Source organism: Eucalyptus grandis, chromosome 11 (assembly GCF_016545825.1).
Source record: "Eucalyptus grandis isolate ANBG69807.140 chromosome 11, ASM1654582v1, whole genome shotgun sequence".
Lineage (NCBI taxonomy): Eukaryota > Viridiplantae > Streptophyta > Magnoliopsida > Myrtales > Myrtaceae > Eucalyptus > Eucalyptus grandis.
The window spans coordinates 10,019,067-10,038,206 of record NC_052622.1 but is presented as its reverse complement, the minus strand read 5'-3'; the positions used below and the strand labels follow the sequence as shown (position 1 = coordinate 10,038,206).

The 19,140-nt window shown below is 39.3% G+C and overlaps 1 protein-coding gene across 1 annotated transcript; it reads right to left on the bottom strand.

Moving 5' to 3' along the window:
* Nucleotides 1-4,133: 4,133 nt before the first annotated feature.
* LOC104424750 (protein usf) lies at nucleotides 4,134-7,929 on the bottom strand. The gene is made up of 5 exons (XM_010037250.3): nucleotides 7,685-7,929; nucleotides 6,829-6,971; nucleotides 6,590-6,719; nucleotides 5,257-5,448; nucleotides 4,134-4,539 (listed from the first exon to the last, which is right to left on the bottom strand). Exons 1-5 carry the CDS (start codon nucleotides 7,892-7,894, stop codon nucleotides 4,330-4,332), a joined length of 885 nt encoding a protein of 294 aa, XP_010035552.2. The 5' UTR covers nucleotides 7,895-7,929; the 3' UTR covers nucleotides 4,134-4,329.
* Nucleotides 7,930-19,140: the final 11,211 nt, after the last annotated feature.

Genomic DNA, 19,140 nt, shown 5'->3' with positions numbered 1-19,140 from the left:
ATGATATGGACACAATCAATCATCCCATCTTGTGACTCACGTTTTAAAAGAGACATAAGATGCCATAAAACATCATCTAGAAGATAAAATTTATAGCTAATGATATTAGGATTGGGAGTGTTGCAGCAAACTTTCTTAAGCCATGGAGTTGTGTAGCAATATTATCCCTGCAGAAGTGAAATTTTCATTTACCTGTCATTTTATGTAGCTTCGTGCGAGGCCAACATTGTGGTATGGATTCTATATATCTAGGATTTCATCCACACACTTCAAAAATTTTAATAGGGCAAAAAGGGGAGAGCCTGTGCACTCCATGGCAAGCATGGAGGGCTCAGGAGAAGAAAAAAAGAGGTGGCAAAGAAAACCAAATATAACTTCTTCTTCTTTTGCTAGAAAGAGACCAAATTGAACTCATAAAGGCTCCAACTACAATGTTGGGGTGTGTACATGAAAAGCAACCAAGGACTAAAACTCGATCTTATTTAATGATGGATAGGACACGATCTTTCTTGTGTACTTTCCAAGTACGACTTGACATGTTGCTTAGAGAAAAATTCACGTTCTCTGTCCAGTCCCCACCTCTCTTTCAATGCCTCCACGTGAACTATAAACCCTAACCCTTAACCCTAATCTCTCTCTCTCTCTCTCTAATTGAATGTTTGAATTTCATATTGAAAATTCAAGAAGTTCCTATTTCTTTTCACGAGTATATTGCAAAAGTGGGGCTATGCACCTAGGAGAACATGGTTCGATGGAGGCCGCATATTCTTTGTTTTCCTCTCTTTTATTGAACCCAACGAGATGCAAATAGAAGATGCAAATAGAAGATGCCTGCGACGGCAAGTCAAAATGAGAGAAACGCAGGTTTCTGGGGTTTTGAAAAACAGTTAGAAAATAATCGTTACAGGTAATTAAGAGAAGAAGCATACTTTTCGTATTGATGTAGACATATATAGCTCAATATCCGTCAATGCACATGCATATTGGCCGTTTAAATCTTGTATATTGACCGTATATAATCATTCCCACTTGTACACTCATTGATGTCCACTACTTATTTTATGGTTTTCTAAGTCAACTAATTAGTCGTGATCTTTCGGTAAATATTACTTCTCTCCAATATACCAAATATATATATCACTCGCCACGATGGCTCAGCTGAGTTAGACACTAAACTTCTATCAAGAAGGTCTAGTGTTCGAAACTCTTGCAACGCAAATTCCAAGAAGGCTAGCTTTGAGTCTCTTGGCGACTTACCCGGTGGCTAGCACGTGTCGTTCCCGGTAGTTTACCTCCGGTTGCCCGCTATGCGGGATTCCCTGGGTCACAAAAAAATAATAATAAGATATATACCAGATATATATGGAATTTTGAATAAGTGGTTTTATTTTTAAAAAAATTATGTCACGCTAATATTTGTGATTTTGGAAATTGAATATGGGATTTTCTTGACATTAAGGAAATAATTTATGATCTATTGGAGCCAAATCATGCAAAGAAAGTTCTTGGTAAGTCCTTAATCTTAGCCTAAATGACCAACATGTATACCCGATTAAGGAAGATATATAGACATGTTTTTTTTTTTTTTTTTCGGTATGAATATACAGACTTGTTTTGATTACTCATATAATTAGTTTATAATAAACAGTCCCATCTCCCTAGCTAATCAACACGTGCTTGAAATATAAGGTTGAGTTGAGCTAAGAGCTAGATAAATGCATTAAATGATATGCTAAGATCACCTCAATTGATTTACGTGATTACATAATGGAATGCCCTCCGAAGAATCCTATCTATTTTTACTCGTGATTAACAAAAAGAAAAAAAACATGTTCATTGTTTCTTTTGAGGGCCTTTGGTTATAATCAATGAGTTATGTATTCATCGGAGACACATGTATCAATTACTGATTGTCATACTTAAAATGTATATAACAAGAGAACAACTGAAGTTATAGGGATACCATGCTCTCCCACGAATCAAATCCCCCAAACATTAGACCAACCTTGAGAAAGTTCAAAGGGCTGAGGATTAAATAAATGGACCAACATAAATTAAAGCCGAAAGATATTGTACAAAGAATAAAAAAGAGAGGAAGAAGACCCTGAAGACACTGGGGGACCGTTGGAAGATGAAGACATAAGGTAAGAATAAGAGGGAATATATAGAAATAATAGAAAAGAAAAGAAGAAGATACTTTTTACCCAGATTTGATTTTCATGTTGCAAATGAGGGACCGGCCTGTGTGATTCGATCCTTGAGGTGAGGCCTCGTTTTCATCACATCTGATTAAAGAAATGAACTTTTCAATGGCCTTATTATTGCTCTTCATGAAGGTAGTCAACAAAGGAAACGGATACTGCGCTTTTATGGAGCTGATGTCGCTCAAGATTCGGAGCCACTTCCAATGGATCGATATAGAAAAGATCTGAACTCTTGTTTAGGAGACACCAACACTTCTTTCTCAAACTCATCTTGAGCATTAAGTCCAATCTCATAGTACTTAAAATGCATCATCTTAACAAGCGACGTGGAATACTTCACTTCTCACGCGTAAGTCTAATTCAAAACAGTATGTGGAATTTAATAAATAAGAAACTACATACACAATATACATTGCGATGGAATCGGTTTCTGATAATATCTTTTGAGCTCTCTAATTATGTGTCCATGTTGATAAGATAAAAGGTAAGTAACCTCATCATTCATTGTCTACCGGACATGCATGTGGACTTGAATCACTAATAATTCTTTTTCTTCCTTATTTTCTGGCTTTTGTCCTTCGGTGGAAAGTTTAGTCTAGTCTCTACCTACCATGTGATTGAGTACCCTTTTCCCATGAATTTCAGGCATTGCTCCTCACACCAGGAGGTGAATCTGACTCTTGTCGAATACTCTCGATATCGAGAAATTCCATCATTAGACACACACACACACACCAGACTCCAAGAGAAGACTTCTCAAAGCTTGTTGAACATTTTCCGAGTAAGTTAGTACTTAATACAATCATTTTACCTATAGTCCCAGTCAAAAAAAAGATAAAAAAATAAAACTGACTTCTCCCATGAATAACCTCATTGTCCATCAATTGAATTTTAAGTTCTCTCCAAATTTTAATCTATGATTTGCAGAATTAATAACAATAGCTAAAGAGTTAATTTAATGTTCAAAGGAAATAATTCTCAACATGATATGAGAGTCCAATGATAAATATCACCCATTTCCATTAGAAAAAGATCTTGCCCGAACATTACGACATTGTATTAGTCGTGATCAACCCATCTTGAGTTTCATTCGTTTTCAACAAACGGAATCTAGAAGTCTAATGACCCAGGAGGCAGGAGCCTGCTGTAGACTCTTGGTAATCCTACCAAGCTCTCTCTCTCTCTCTCTCTCTCTAAAGGATGAAACATGGATCGTTCGACTAGATTTACGTTGAATGACCGAGACTATAAAAAAAAATGGTTAGAAAACGACATGCACACCAAAACGGGGAGAAAGACGAGAGTGGTTGAACATGACAAAGGCGACCGAGAGAAGAAGAGGCTAGTGTTGGGTCATCGTTCAGTCATTATACTAATCAAAAAACACAACCCTCTCAAGACTGCCATCCCGTCGAGACTTCCGTATCGATAAGGCCAAGTGATGTTACTCGGGACTTTCTCGCCCCATCCGTCTAAGCTACGTTGTTCTGCCAAACACCCGAACGTTCCACTCATTTGACAAGGGTTGGATCCATGCAGCTGGGTCAATTTCTTAGGATTTCCTGCTACTTGTGTCAAATTTCTACTTCTAATCGTTTGAATTGTCGCTCTCGTTGAACCAAAGATTTGTCTAAGGTAGATTAATCAGCAAGGACGGAGACGGGAACGCTCGTGACTCCAGACCGAGAAGTTCATAGACAGAGAAGAAGATGCTTTTAATGAAGATGCCCTTCCCTTTCAAATTCTTCCAGAGAAAGACTTGTTTTCTTTTGACCAATGCGTACTAGATGGTCCATCCGTTCGTTTAAGACGAATGTATAAAATAGATTATGATGAAGGCTAGTTCATGCTCTGGCCTAAAAGGGGAAGATGTCTAATTAGCTCTTGAACCTCAGGAATGAAAATGAAATTATAGATTTTGAAGCGATCGGATCACAACCAGAGTTTCATTAATCATAATAACATTCCAATGCAGACTCGTACTCAGAGTTTACAGTGGATCAGAAGACACGAACCACTTATTTAGACAGCAGCACGTACTCACTATTGACACCGTGGCGCATCTAGAGCAGCATCTTGGCAATATGAACATACCGCATGCACACACACACAAAAGACAAGTCGTCTACGGATGCAGGTAGCGGGACATCCATGTCTTGAAGCGAGACCATGCGAGCTCGGCTGTGGCTTCATTATCATCCTCCAATCCCATATTCTTCCTCCGCTTGACGCCATCGGGAGACCTGTTCATAAAAGCATGCCCGTTGCCTGGATAAATGTGTACCTCGTAGGGGATGCCAGAAGCTTTCAGCTTCTCCTCTAAAGCCTTGGCAGCCTGAAAGAAGAATAAGCAAAATGAGGTACTTTAACTCTTTCATGTGAATAACTGGCAAATCTATCTGCTGTAAGGGAATGGTATACATTAAGAGGAACAGTCATTTTATCAGTAAGAACTCAGAAAGCAAACACTAACTGCTCATGCTATTTAAATTAATCATCTGTTGAACATTATGGATGAAAACCTTGATGACAAACAGCTGACAAGACTCTCTCCAGAGAAAAAATTGTGCTTGGATGTTACACTTTAATATCGATCTGCTAACTTAATGTTTTACTAGAGACGGGGTTTTAATACTCTGTTAAAGCCAAAAGCAGTTCCACATGAGCATGTAAAACTTTCCAATATCCCTTGCCCATACTTTTCTTCACTACACTTCCTTTCTGTTAGCAATAGTAAGGTCAGAGCATAAGGACAAAATGCCAAATGACTCACATACATGGATCTGAAATAAAATAATCATGCATATCCCAAAAGCAGCAAAGTAGAAGTTGAATGTGCTCCAGCGATTTATTTAGGCAAAAAAAAAAAAAAAAACACAAGATTCTTCAAGTATCATGTTTATGCATGAGGATCTTCATCTAATACAAATGCAAAACTAAAATAGTTATGAATAATTTAGAACAATGTTCAACTAGCTAATGAGCAAAGCATGATTTAGCACCAAGAGCATTGATCACAACAGGCAGATGTTACAGCCAGAATAATACATACCGTCACATCTGAAAAGCCAACAAAATTATCAAGCTCCCCAAAATGAGCCTGCACAGGAGCCTTAGCCTTAGCGGGATCAGCGAGCTCAGGAGAAGGCACACCATAGAAGGCAACCACACTATCAACCTCAGGGACCAGAACAGAACTTGCAATGGAAAGAGCACCTCCCATGCAGAAACCAGTCACACCAACCTAATGCAAAGAGAATCATTTATTCTTCAATTAAGGATTCAATTGGAAAATGATTATTTCTCAAGGAGAAAAAGCTGAAATTTTTTCGATTGATACTATGATGAAACTATATGCTACTCGCAAAATTCATAAGAATAAACACATGCCTGATGGATCATGATAATGAGTTGATATTGTAATGGCATAAATTGATCATATAGTTCCCTCCTCAAATCTTGCTGAAACTTTTTATCACACTTATGTTCAGTTAACTTGACACGAAGAATCATAGATTCAAAATGCATGTGCCATTTGAACTAAAAAGCTAGGAAAAAATTGAATTATTTAGGAACATAGCAAGTCATAAGCGGAAGATTGATTGATCAAAAAGATCAATTTATTCAATTTGAAACTTACAAAAAGAAGGGATTTGTTCTTACCAAAAAAAAAAAAAAAAAAAAAAAGGGATTTGATCACTTACAAAACAAGGTAAAGCCAGATACATTCACCACCACATTGCATCAGACAAAGCGGTAGATATATTCAAATGATAAAGGGGAAATGCAATATTTTTCACACAGACAAACGGTGGACCAACTCAAGTCAAACTTAGCCTTGACCAGAAATTTTTACCAAGCTAAGTGTGGCTGAATCATATACTAATATCGTGAGTAATTCAATGCATACTTTTGATACTGTGACAACAACAACAACAACAACAACAACAACAACAGAAACTGCAGTTACGGACGATCTCAACAATGTAAAATGATTACCATAGCTGCAAAATATTGTGTGTGAGAAATGCCCCTTTACAATCTGTGTTACGACTTATGAAAGGATGTTGGTTGATTGAAGATGAGACAATCATGCTCAGATGGTGTCAAAATCTCAAGGATGGCACGATAGGCATGCAACTGCTTAGATATAATCCCAAAAAAATCTTTATGTTAAGGTCACACGCGCAAGCTTCCTTACGTATTTTTTAAAATCCGAAGAATTAACACAAAAAAATGGGTATAGACAATTAGGCAACAAGATTGAAGGTCAGCCAGAGCTTGTACTGATGGACATCTAAGAAGACCCATGATAATTGCAAGAGGTGAAAATTGCACATGAATAAACAGCAAAACCAATGATACAACTCAGAGAAAGTCCACACCTTAGTAGATCCATTAGCCTTAAGCCAGTTAACTGAGGCACGGATATCCTTTACAGCACCCGCCCAGTCAAGGCCCTCCATTAGATGCTGTGCTTCTGCAACATCAAGACCAACCTTTCCTCGATAAAGACTGCAACAGCAGCAGTATACCCAGAGTTAAACTCCAGCAAATCGACAAATTTTGATCCGCTTTTATTTTATGGCAGAAACTAGAATTCCACAGGCACAAAGATTATTACTCTGGGATGAGAGCCTTAAACCCAGGATCCATTTGAGAAATTTTCAGAGCATGGTTCTTGATCTCAAAATCCACACCCCACCACTCCTGCAACACCACGATCCCGGGGGCATCGTCTTTTCCAACCACATATGCATCAAAGGCCTAATGATCAAAACAAACAAATCAATCACAAAGGTGGTCACTTTTTTTTCTAGCGTGTAGAAAGGTTTGATGGTCAATGATGCAATTTGGTCGCAACTAAAGATGCTAAGTTTCAAAGCCCATAACGCAAGTTAACTCATGTGCCCATCTCAAATCGTCAAGTCGCTTCGGGAACAAACAACGACCAAGTGAAGACGCCTCACTGCACCCTTTCGTTTTACACTTTCAGCTGGAGAGGGGGAAGGGAAAGATACAGAGCTCAAAAACACAAATTTACCACAAATTACATCTGAGAGATGAAAGGGAAAAAAAGGGCTTCAACATTTCAACCCCTGCGGCAACATACGGCTAGCAATACACTTTACTCTGGAAAACTACACTAATTATCCGTTACCGGCCAGCCACTGTCTAGACAGAAAGATCAGTCAAATGATGCATTTGCCATTCAGGAAACCTCCGGCTAGAGCATCCTAAGTTTCTGAATTCGATCGTTCCCACTAGCCCACACTCAAATTCACGCATAACCTCAAAACCCCAGAATCAGAATCCCGACACGACAACCCTCGTCGTCGCATCGCCGCAACACACCAAAGCGAAACCCCAATGCCCATTCCACGGCCGCAACAACACCCGGGCCGAATACAGAGCGAGATGAAGAAGACAACAGAAAGGGGAGAATGCAGATTAAGAGCCGAAGCGACGGCGGGACTCACGGTGTCTTCTCTCTGGATGCGGACTTTGGTGAAAGGAGCCGAACCGGCGGCGGCGGCGGCGGCGGAGGAGGAGTCGGCCATCGAGCGGATCGCGTGGCGGGGAGCGGCGCGCGGGGAGAAGAAGGAGGAGGAGGAGGAAGCGGCGGAGGACTTCGCGATGGTTCTCGAGAAGATTCTGGAGGATGACGACGACAGTGCAGCTGCCAGCATAATTCCTCCCCGCGAGCGAGCGAGCGAGCGACCGTTCAACGGCGGCGAGCGAGGCGTCGGCTTTGTCGATCCAGCGACCGCCGGTGGGCCTTTCTTTGGGATTTCATGGGCCGGATTGAGCCCATAATCGGGAGGTTTCCTAGATATTAGGCCCAATCAAAGATAAGAGAGGCAGGACTCTCAGAGCGAGCTCATAGAGCTCAGCATGCGAGGCCCGAAACTTCTAGAACCATCGGAATAGAGATTTTCTGGGTTTTTGGGCCCGGAACGTAGCCCGGCTCAGATCGAGAAAAGGCGTTGAAGGTTTAGCTGGGGCTTGACTTGGGACTCCAGTACTCCTCATATTGCGACCGCACATAATTTTTTGCTTGTTAAGTTTATTAATAGTGCGCGATAATTAAAGGGCTTCTTCTTTGTTTATTTTTTTTTTTTTTTTTGGAATAAGACATATCAAAGAGGTCGAGAAACTCAATCACTTTCCACTACTATTGAACAATTTAGAGCCGAGCCTTCGTTTTGCATATAAATTGATTTTACATTTCATACACCAAACTCGATTTCGATATATTTGAAAATCGATGCTTTTTCTCAAAGTATGGGCAAATAGAAGTTTTACTCCTGAAGAACACTTCAAGAAGCCAGTCGAATTACCTATCTCTTGGTCTGTCAATGAACTTTAAGTGCATTTGATTATTATAATTAGTTTTTGACTTAAAAGATTGCATTAAGCGCCCCCCAAAAAAAATCCCTTAATTTACTAAGTAAGAACGGAGTCACTCAAGTCATCTAATAGATTTTTTAAGGAGAGACCCTATAATAATTTCTAATTATTTATTTTTTTACCCAAAATAGGTTGTTTATATCCCAGTGAGAAAATTGTCCAAAAAGTCCAAAATCCATTATACTTTAACTAATTTAATCCTAAACTTTTTTTATTGAATTCTAAACTTTTTAATATTTTGTTAATTTAGTCTATCTAATCAATTTTGATAAAAAAATCGCTAACATAAATGCCAATCGTCATATGTGACATGACCCGTGACATGGATAATTTTAAATGATATATTATTATTATTTTTCTTTTTTATTCTCTTTCTCTTCTTTTTTTTTTTTTTTTCCCTTTTTCCCTAGCTAGCCTTGTTGATGGCCAATGAAGGTTGTTGGCCATAGGCGAGGGCCACCTAGGCTTGGGCTAGCAAGGGTGACCCTTGCTCGATCCAGGAGCACAACCCTTGCTTGAGGCTGGCTACTTTTGTTGGCCACCAATGAAGCTAGTAGAGGCTGGCAGAGGAAAAAAGGGAAAAGGAAATAAAAAGGACAAAAGAGAAAAGAGAAAAAATGAAAAAGGAAAATAAAAAATCTAACAAATATTATTTAAAATTATCTATGTGCTCGGCATTCACTTTAAGCGATTTCTAATCAAAATTGATTGGATGGACTTAATTGACAAAATACGAAAATATATATGACTCAATCGGTAAAATTGAAAAGTTTAAGGCCGAATTAACAAAAGTGCAATAAGTTTATGATTTTTTAGATAATTTTCTCTATGATAATAAATTAAGAATAGGTGCATAAGCATATCTTTAGAAAAAAAAAAAAAATTCTAAATAGGAACTAAAATTTTCTTTATTGACTCCCACACAAGTCGTGGTCTCTTTCTTCTCATTTGGACGGGACTGGTAGATACTAGATAGTAATCATCTAACCTTCTTGCTCTCTCGCAAAGTGGTGGCTCTTCGTCTTGTACTTTTCCAACTTGGTGGCGAAGAACGGCAGTTCAGCTTCGAAATCATGGGATGCGTCACGAGTGTTGTTTACAGTGAGTTAAAAAATCGATTTATTTTATGGAGTACAAGTAAATAGTCCATTTTCTTGTGGAATATTAGGGTCATCTTCCGATCTTTGTGGTGTTATTAGAGTAATTAAATTAATAAGACGGAGATCATAAGCATGATTAGGAAGAATCTTTGATCATTACGCAAATGATTCCTCAAGCAACCCCCTCCTCTCACTTTTTCTTCTTCCTCGTTTGTTTTAAGGTTTCTTCCTTTTGGGGTGGGAATTTTTTGTTACCGAGACACCGGGATTACCACATCGAAAGGTTTTGCCTAAGCAAGTAGGAATTCACATGTACTTCAAAAACCAGCCATGTGAAATTTTTTACGACACAAACAGTCTCGAAGTAGCGATATTAATTGTCTGCAGCGACTTTAATATTGTCAAGAACATAACCTCGGTAGACAGAAAAATTAAACAGAGCAGGATTTCGACAAGGTTCGAATGGCATGGGTCCACCAAATGAAGCTCGGGAGATTGTGCTTGTCCTACTCCTTTTCTGTTTGGTCATGCCCCATATTATTAGTTCTCATCAAATGCGGAAAGGCACCATATGTTAAACTCAATTTATCATGATAGATAACATAAATATACACACAATGACAAAAGTACAATAAAGGCTTTGGATTACCATGCTACACAATTCCCAAAATAGGACATACACTCGGTGACAAAAGTCCAACAAAGGCTTTGGACTACCATGCCACGCAATTCCACAAATAGGACATATACGCAATGACAAAGCGCATGGATATGTAAAATACATCCCAGCAGGAAAGGAGGGAAACGGATACTCAATTTGAAGTCTTTTTGCGTATTAAAATCAAAGAATAGAAGAATAAAAGCTAAACAAGCAACCCTTCTGCGAGTAAAAATATTAGGAGGTTTGTTATGACCACTTTGTAGAAATTTAATATTAAGTAAAGCCATAATAGGGGTGGGCATGATTCTAGAGTTGAATCGAGAATTGGACCCGTGGGAACCGGTCCTGTTCCAAGTCCGAGAGGGATTTGGTTCTATTCATGGTCTCATATTTTTGGAAACCTATACTATTCGGTTCAATTCCCGGTAGGAATTGGACTAAATTCCAGGATTCGAGAATCAAACTAGAAACGGACCATCTATATAACCCTAAAATAGAAATTGACATATATTAGCTTGATTTTTTAAAGCAAAATGAGACTATCTTGGCCGCCGCAGAGTAGTTTTGCATTATTTCCTCAGAGTCAATAAAATGAAGAGTGGGTCTTCTGTGTCTCCAAAAGGGGTTGGGAATAAAAGCATACTGATTTTTGACCAAGCATTTCGCATTTTACTTTCTAAAAGCTGCGTATCCAAAGTTTTATATGGTCTTTCGGTGAAATATAGAGACCATAAGTAGTCATGTCAATCTACATCATCGCCAAAAGAAGGATGACCAGTTCCTTCCTCCAAGAAAGAGGAAGACGTGGAACATGATTCCATCTCAAGTGCCTAACTAACAGAGTAATGTTTGATCCTTACTCTGTAATTGGTCAATTCCCAAGAAAATCTTAAAATCAGCCCTAAAACTTATGACATGATAGGTTCGAATTTTAGGATGTACAAATTAAGTTTCAGGTTTCACAATTTGAAGAATCGGTTCTGACAAGCTCCACATGAAATTGCTCACTTCTAATGGTATTTATTATCATTTGAGTGTTGAATATAGTCCATGGATAGAGCATGCCCATGTTATGGTAAAGCATTACAGTAATAACAATCTTTATATAAGTCGCGGCCACCATTTGAGTTACAACCACCTTTAGTGCCCAACTAACCAAACGATGTTCAATCATTATTTTGAAATTGGTCAATTCTCAAGCATATCTTAAAGTCAATCCTAGAACTTATGATATGATAGGTTCTAGGTTCCAGAATATGTAAATTAGGTTTCAAGTTCCAAAAAATAAAAAACTGATTTTGACAAGAACCTGAAACCTAAATCAACTCTGAAACCGCTCACCCCTAATGCTATTTATTATCATTTGAGTGTTGAATCTAGTCCATGGTTATAGCATACCCATGTTATGGTTTAGCATTACACTAATGAAGATAAGTGAACCTATTATGTATGGAACTATAAGCACTTGACAATCTCTATATAAGTCGCCACCACCATTTGAGTTATGGCCACCTTTTGGACTAAAAGAAAGGGGAACACGAGGAACATGATTCCGTCTCAAGTGCCCAACTAACTAAATAATGTTTGATCTTTATTTTGAAATTTGTCAATTTCCAAGCAAACTTTGAATCTAACTCTACAACTTATGACATGATAGGTTTTAGATTTCAAGGTATGTAAATTATGTTTCAAGTTCCACAAATTGAAAAACCGATTCCGACAAGCAGGTTTCAAGTGAAAACTTGAAACCTAAATTGAGTTTGAACCACTCACCCTTAATGCCATTTATTATCATTTGAGTGTTGAAAATACTCCATGGCTAAAGCATACCCACGTTATGGTTTAGCATTTCATTAATGGAGGTAAGTGAACTTGTTGTATATGGAAGCATAAGCACTTGACGACCAGGGTTCAACCTCTCTCTATATAAGTCGCCACCACCATTTGAGTTATGGCCACCTTTGAACGCACAAAACCACCCAAAAAAACTGTAAAAAACAAGAGCTGTTCTGTGCAGAGACATACAAGCCTTCTCCAACGGCCATCCAATACATTCCCACTCCTCTATACGAGAAAATAAGCCTGAAAAACTGGGTGAAGAGGGTGGTCGGGATCTTCATCTTGTTCTTTTTTGTCTCTCTTCTCACGTATCGGCTGGTTCACATTCGTGTGGGTTCTCATCGTCAGCACCAAATAGAGTCCCCTGAGCTACAAAACTTATCCTCAACGTATCTTGCGAAGGTATAACTATAGAAAAGGAGCTAGCTTTTTCGCGTGGCTTGCTTTACTGTGAATCTTCAACGTTTTCAGCATCATCGTGTTGCTTCTGTCGTGAACCCGTGATTCCCAACTACTTAGAACATCGACTAGTACAGCTTGCTTTTTCTTTCTTTCCATCGTCTCGTATATTCGGGATTTTTTTTTTCCTTTTTTTCCCGCGCTTGTGTGAAGGTGTTGTTAGCGTGAATTAATTTTTTGAAACATCAGTCCTCTTTCCTTTCCAACTATAGCGATTTCATAGGACGCAGTAACTCGTACCTAACTTGCTGGACTGAATTTTGGAAAAAAAAAAAAATTCCATTCAGCTCAGTTTTAAAAGATGAGTTCCTCTTGAAGTACCTGTTTCGTATAATATTCACGTAGGTTCTTTGTGGAGTTCGGGTTACCAACGTTCTATAAGTTGGTTGTGTTCAACCGACTTATATTTTTTAGGTTTGGTTCCTTATTGCTGTTTTAATTTTCACATATCATTCATATTGTTTTGGAAAGTGCCAACGGTTGAGAAAGCATGAAGGTGTATTTAAAGGAGACATCTCCAGTCATTCGTAGAGTGCGTGAAAGAAAAATTCAAAAGTCTAAAACTTCTCATTCTCTTGTTATTTCATTTACTAAGCTCAAAGTTGAACTCAAAAGAGAGAAAATTTTAGTGTGACTTTGTGAGAGAGTAGTAGAGACTCTTCACTGTGAAGTTGAGATTACAAGGTTGTAAAATATTTTTTGTTTCATAGTGGAATCCAGCCAAAAGGCTGTCGGTGTGGGAGAGTGGACGCATGTTTGATCTAAGCCAAACCACTATAATTTATGTGTTCTTACTCTTTTCCCTGAACTCCTTTATTTTGTTCGTAATTCTATTTAACTGCTAAAATCTGAACTTGCTCAAAGTTTGTATTCTTCATACTCAGTTTCAACAGTAAAATATTTCTACTAATATTTACGAAAATTTTTCTTCACACCTGTTCACCCCCTTCTAGATGTTGTTATTAGCCCTTTCAAGTTCTGCACTCAATATATGTCCGTTGGCTACGCTCCACCGCCTTGGCATTGATCTTGGGAGAATCCGCACTGGCAAGTCGACTATGTGGGATTTTGATGGGATGAAGAAGGAGGTGATAAGAGAGATCGAACTTGAGCTGTTGATCGGCCCCATGCTCTTTCAAGTCTTGTTCCAAGTGTTAGACATACTGAGCTCCTTCAACTTTATGCTGGGGAGGCCTTGGATCCACATGGTAGGTGCTGTTTCTTTTGGCCTTAATTAGAAGGTGTGATTTGTGGTTGGCAACATGCTTATCATGGTGCATGGAGAATCTGATTTCAAGATCTACCCCAAGACGGCCATCCCTTATGTGGAGCCTGAGTGTACCAATGAATCCAGCTTTCAAACCTTTGAGCTAGTATCCATGATTCATGTGCCCGTGGGTTCTTTCATAAAAACTCCTGAATTATCTAAGCCAGCCATTGCGGCGGGAAAATTCATGTTGGCGAGCGGGTACAACTCTTGAGAGGGTTTTGGATCGCATGGTTAGGGTGTGCAAAAACCCATCGAAGTTCATAAAAGCTTGAAGAGAAGAGGCTTAGGATACGTCGAGAGGCGAGGATGCCATAACGAGCAAGGTGGCCGTGGCAATCAAGGAAGCCATGGAAGGCAAAGAAGTCGAAGTACCTGAGGAGGCCAAAGTGAGTATGGAAATCGAGGTGGACGCATCGCTCGAAGCGAGAACGACGGGGGCAATCAGAAGCCTTTTCCCTCGTTGCTGGAACAGACATTTCCAGGGCCCCCAAAGATGCTGTCTGAGGATGAGGGGGCAATCAATGGTATAACTAAGCTGTTTGAGGAGGACGTCATATGCACCATCCTAGCATGCGAGGAAGCTGAGTCCCCTGAAATTGTAGCTGTTCCTCCAGAGTAGGGCGGTTCTTGTTTAGCTTAGCCTTCTGTTTTGTGTCTTCTTTCTTGTGTGGGATCTCGTAGTTTTTTTCTTTCTTGTTTATGTCGTTTGTAACATGAATTATGATTAGCCCTGATCTTGAGCTGTTGGTCGAGGGTGGTGTGTGTTAAAATACGGCTGTATCTTTCCTCAAAATAGACGTATGCTTTATTAAGGACATGTGGAAGCATATCAAACTAATCCTATGACGGTTGCTGAAGCTTGGGCTTCCACATGCTCCCAAGTTGGACTGTTTTGCAAGGACAAAGAAATCCGAGGAAATGAGGATGAGTTCTTAAAACTTGTTACAAAAAATACTTCATTTTTTTTCAAAAACGACATGCATGATCTTTATTGTTGACATACTCTAACTTATCTCATCGCATTCCAGGCATTTCATTATGCATAATCATGATAAGGACTCACGTGACTCAGATGTGCATGAAGAAAGTCTCTCAGGTTCTGATGACACCGATGATGACTAGAAGGGGATTGAGTGTGAATGGAATTGACATGAAGAATCGAAGCCGTTGATAGAAGAACGAACAATTACCATAAACTTGGGTGATGCAGAGAATATCAGGGAAGTAAAGATCGGGGCATGTCTCTCATAGTCAGATGTGGAAATGATGACCAAACTCCTAAAAGAATATCAAGTTGTGTTTGCTTGGACATATGCCGACATGTTAGGATTGGACCTTGAAATTGTGGAACACACTTTGTCGATAGATCCTAATGTGCCACTTAAGAAGCAAAGACTTAGGAGAACTAAACCAGAGTTGTCCAAGAAGATCGAAGAAGAAGTGATGAAACTGCTGAAAGTAGATTTTATCGAAGTGACACGTTATCCTGATTGGGTAGCAAATATCGTGCCTATAATGAAGAAAGATGGATGATTCAAGGTGTGTATTGACTATCGCGACCTGAATCGAGCAAGTCCCAAGGACAACTTTCCGCTCCTACATATTGATGTCTTGGTTGACAATATGGTGGGATTTGAGTTATTCTCTTTCATGGAGGTTTTTTGTTTTTGTTTTTTGGATATAACCAAATCCGCATGAAGGAGGAAGATAGGAGCAAAATATAATTCATAACTCCTTAGGGAACATTCTGTTATAAAGTGATGCCTTTCGATTTAAAGAATGATGGGGCAACATATCAAAGAGCCATGGTCACGTTGTTTCATGACATGATGCACTAGGAGATCGAAATATATGTGGATGATATGATCGCAAAATCAAGACGTGGTGAGGACCATCTTGAAGCCTTGTGAAAATTGTTTGAACGTCTATGAAAGTTCAAGCTATGCCTCAATCCCGTGAAATGCGTTTTTGGAGCGAGATCTGGGAAGCTGTTAGGGTTCATGGTCAATAGTAAGGGCATAGAGATTGATCCGTCAAAGGTTACGGCCATCTGTGATTTATGACCCCCGACTATCGCCAAAGAAGTCTACAGCCTGATAGGACGGCTTAATTATCTGGCGAGGTTCACCTGTCAATTGTCTGAAATAACGAAACCATTCTTCAAGCTCCTGAAAAAGAATGCAAAGATTGAGTGGGATACCGAGTGCCAATGCACCTTCAACAAGATAAAACACTATCTCACTCACGCACCAGTTTTAGTGCCCCCACTCCTTGAAATTTCCCTGATTTTGTACCTAACCATACACGATGAGTCACTGGGAGCTATGTTAGCCTAGAAAAGGCTAAATGACGGGAGATAATGTGCGATATACTATTTGAGTAAGAAGTTCACTATATCTGAGATGAACTATACATAAGTTGAGAGGACGTGCGTGGCCTTGATTTGGGTTTTGCACAGGCCACGGCAATACACAATCTATCACCAAATCTTGATTTGGGTTTTGCACAGGCCACGGCAATACACAATCTATCACCAAATCTTGTTGGTAATTGAAAATGATCCCATTATGTACCTCCTAGAGAAATTGGCATTGGTTGACAAGTTGGCCAAGTGGCAAATCTTAATTTCGGAGTTTGACGTTCAAAGCCTGGGACAGAAGTTCGTTAAAGGTCGCGCCATAGCAGACATGTTGGCAAAAAATTCCGAGAGGTCCAGAGCATCTGATGAGGATAATGATGCAGATGAGCGAATTTTACTTATATCAAGCGACAAATGGACGATGTACTTCGATAATGCAGTTAACTTAGCCGGGTTGGGTATTGGGTAGTTCTTATTTCCTCAAACGGACAACATTACCCCATCGCCGCTAAATTGACGTTTCCTTGCACGAATAACTTTACTGAGTATGAAGCATGCATTCTCAGCCTCCAAGCTGCCGTCGATATGAAAATCCAGAAGCTGCAAGTTTATGGTGATTCAGCCCTTATCATCTTACAGACCGAAGGCGAATGGTGAATACGAGATTCTAAATTGGTTCCATATCATGAGTTCCCAAGGGAGTTGACGGAGGAATTCCAAGAAATATCATTCGAGTATTTACCAAGGTCTCAAAATTAGTTCGTTAATGCCTTGGCTACATTGTCTTCAATGTTACAAGTAGCTGGAGGCATATACATTGAACCGTTGAGAATTGAGATCCTTAGGCACCTGGCTTATTGCATGACGGTTGTAGAGGAATCAGATGGATAACCTTGGTATCACGACATCTTGAAGTACCTGCAGAAGGGTTAATTCCTCGAAGGAAGTGAAGTAGCAAACATAAAGTATTTGACGAAGTTAGCGTCAAAATTCTATACCAGTGGAGATGTTCTCTACAAAAGGTCATTCGACTCGACATTGCTAAGGTGTTTTGACGCTAAAGAAGCCGACCGTTTAATGAAAGAGATATATGAAGGGGAGTGCGGCCCCCGTATGAATGGACACTTCTTGATGAGAAAGTTCATGCGATTCAGTTATTATTGATTGACCATGGAGTCCGACTGCATTCAGCACGTACGACAGTGTCACTAGTGCCAAATTTATGGAGATAAGATAAATGCCCCTCCAAATGAGCTTCGTCAAATGTGGGGGATTGATGTGATCGGGCCCATTAATCCCAAAGCTTCAAATGGGCATTGATTTATCTTGGTGGCAATAGACTATTTTACCAAGTGGATCGAGGCCAACTCGTATGTTAATGTTACCACCAAGAATGTGGCCATGTTCATTCATCGCGACATTGTTGCCCGTTACGGGGTGCTGGAGGTGATCGTTACTGACAATGGCACTAATTTGAACAACAAAATCGTGGATGGCTTGCTTAGTGAGTTTCGAATTAAGCATTTAAACTCGTCACCGTACCAACCTCAGATGAATGGAGCGGCGAAGGTGGCAAACAAGAACATAAAGAAAATCCTGTCAAAGACTATTGAAAAATATTGTGATTGACACGAGAGGCTTCCTTATGCACTAATGGCATACCAAACTTCTATCCACACCTCTATGGGGGCAACTCATTCTTCACTCGTGTACGGGATGGAGGTAGTCTTGCCTATTGAAGTTGAAGTTCCTTCTCTAAGGGTCCTTTCCTAATCTAAGCTTGATGAGACTGAGTGGATGTAATAGAGGTATGAGCAGCTAAACATGATCAATGAGAAGAGATTGCAAGCTGTGTGTCATGGTCAATGCTATCAGAGACATGTCGCAAAAGCCTTCAATTGAAGATTGATTGATTGATTGATTGATCTCTTCCTAGACACTTCGAAGTCAACGACTTGGTGCTATTCAAAAAAATAAAAAATGACCTGGTGCTGAGGCAAGTGCTTTTGATCATAATAGACCCTTGTGGCAAATTCACCCCGAACTGTGAAGGGCCATATGTTATTAAGAAGATTCTTCTTGGAGGTGCTATGATTTTGGTTGAAATGGATGACACTGAATTGCCTAGACTTGTAAATGCTGATGCTGTCAAGAAGCATTTTCGGGAGAAGTACAGCGCAAGTGCCAAAACTTAGCACAGAGGAACACTTAAGTGCCAAAATTTAGGAAAGTGACACTTGAGTGCCAAAATTGGAACAAAATGGATCACTTAAGTGTCACTCCGGCAAAAATCCGAATAAAATGCCGACGTAGCAATTTTTCGGCGAAATAACTGCAAAACGGTGTCGTTTTGCATGCTAACGTGGCTAGACAATACAAAAATGACGTCATTTTGGTGTTGACGTGGTAAAAAATAATATAGAAATTAATTAAACTAAATTGATTTAAAACATTTAAAAATAAAAATATTTTTTTTAAAAAAAGGGGGAAGGGGCGGCTGAGGCTGAGGGCTCTTTTTTTTTAATTTTTTTTTTTTAATTTTGTATTTGTATTTTTAAATGTTTTAAATAAATTTAGTTTAAAATTAATTTAATTAAATTTTATATTTATATTTTACCACGTCGGCATCAAAACAACGCCATTTTGCACTTATTTCGCTGGAAAATCATTACGTTAGCATTTTGGCCGGATTTTCGTCAGAGTGACACATAAGTAATCTATTTTGCTCCGATTTTGGCACTTAAGTCTCCTTACTAAGTTTTGGCACTCCAGGTGTCCGGTACTCAAGTATTTTCCATGAATGAAATCAAGGCCAAGGAGCCACTTCATGCACAATC

Bases quoted from the DNA above. Each gene is read 5' to 3' on its own strand.
- LOC104424750 (XM_010037250.3), bottom strand. From the start codon at position 7,894: ATGCTGGCAGCTGCACTGTCGTCGTCATCCTCCAGAATCTTCTCGAGA. The intron at 6,972-7,684 runs GTGAGTCCCGCC...TTTGATCATTAG, and splicing joins GCATCCAGAGAGAAGACACC to GCCTTTGATGCATATGTGGT. The intron at 4,540-5,256 runs GTATGTATTATT...TTCTTCTTTCAG, and splicing joins TTGGCTTTTCAGATGTGACG to GCTGCCAAGGCTTTAGAGGA.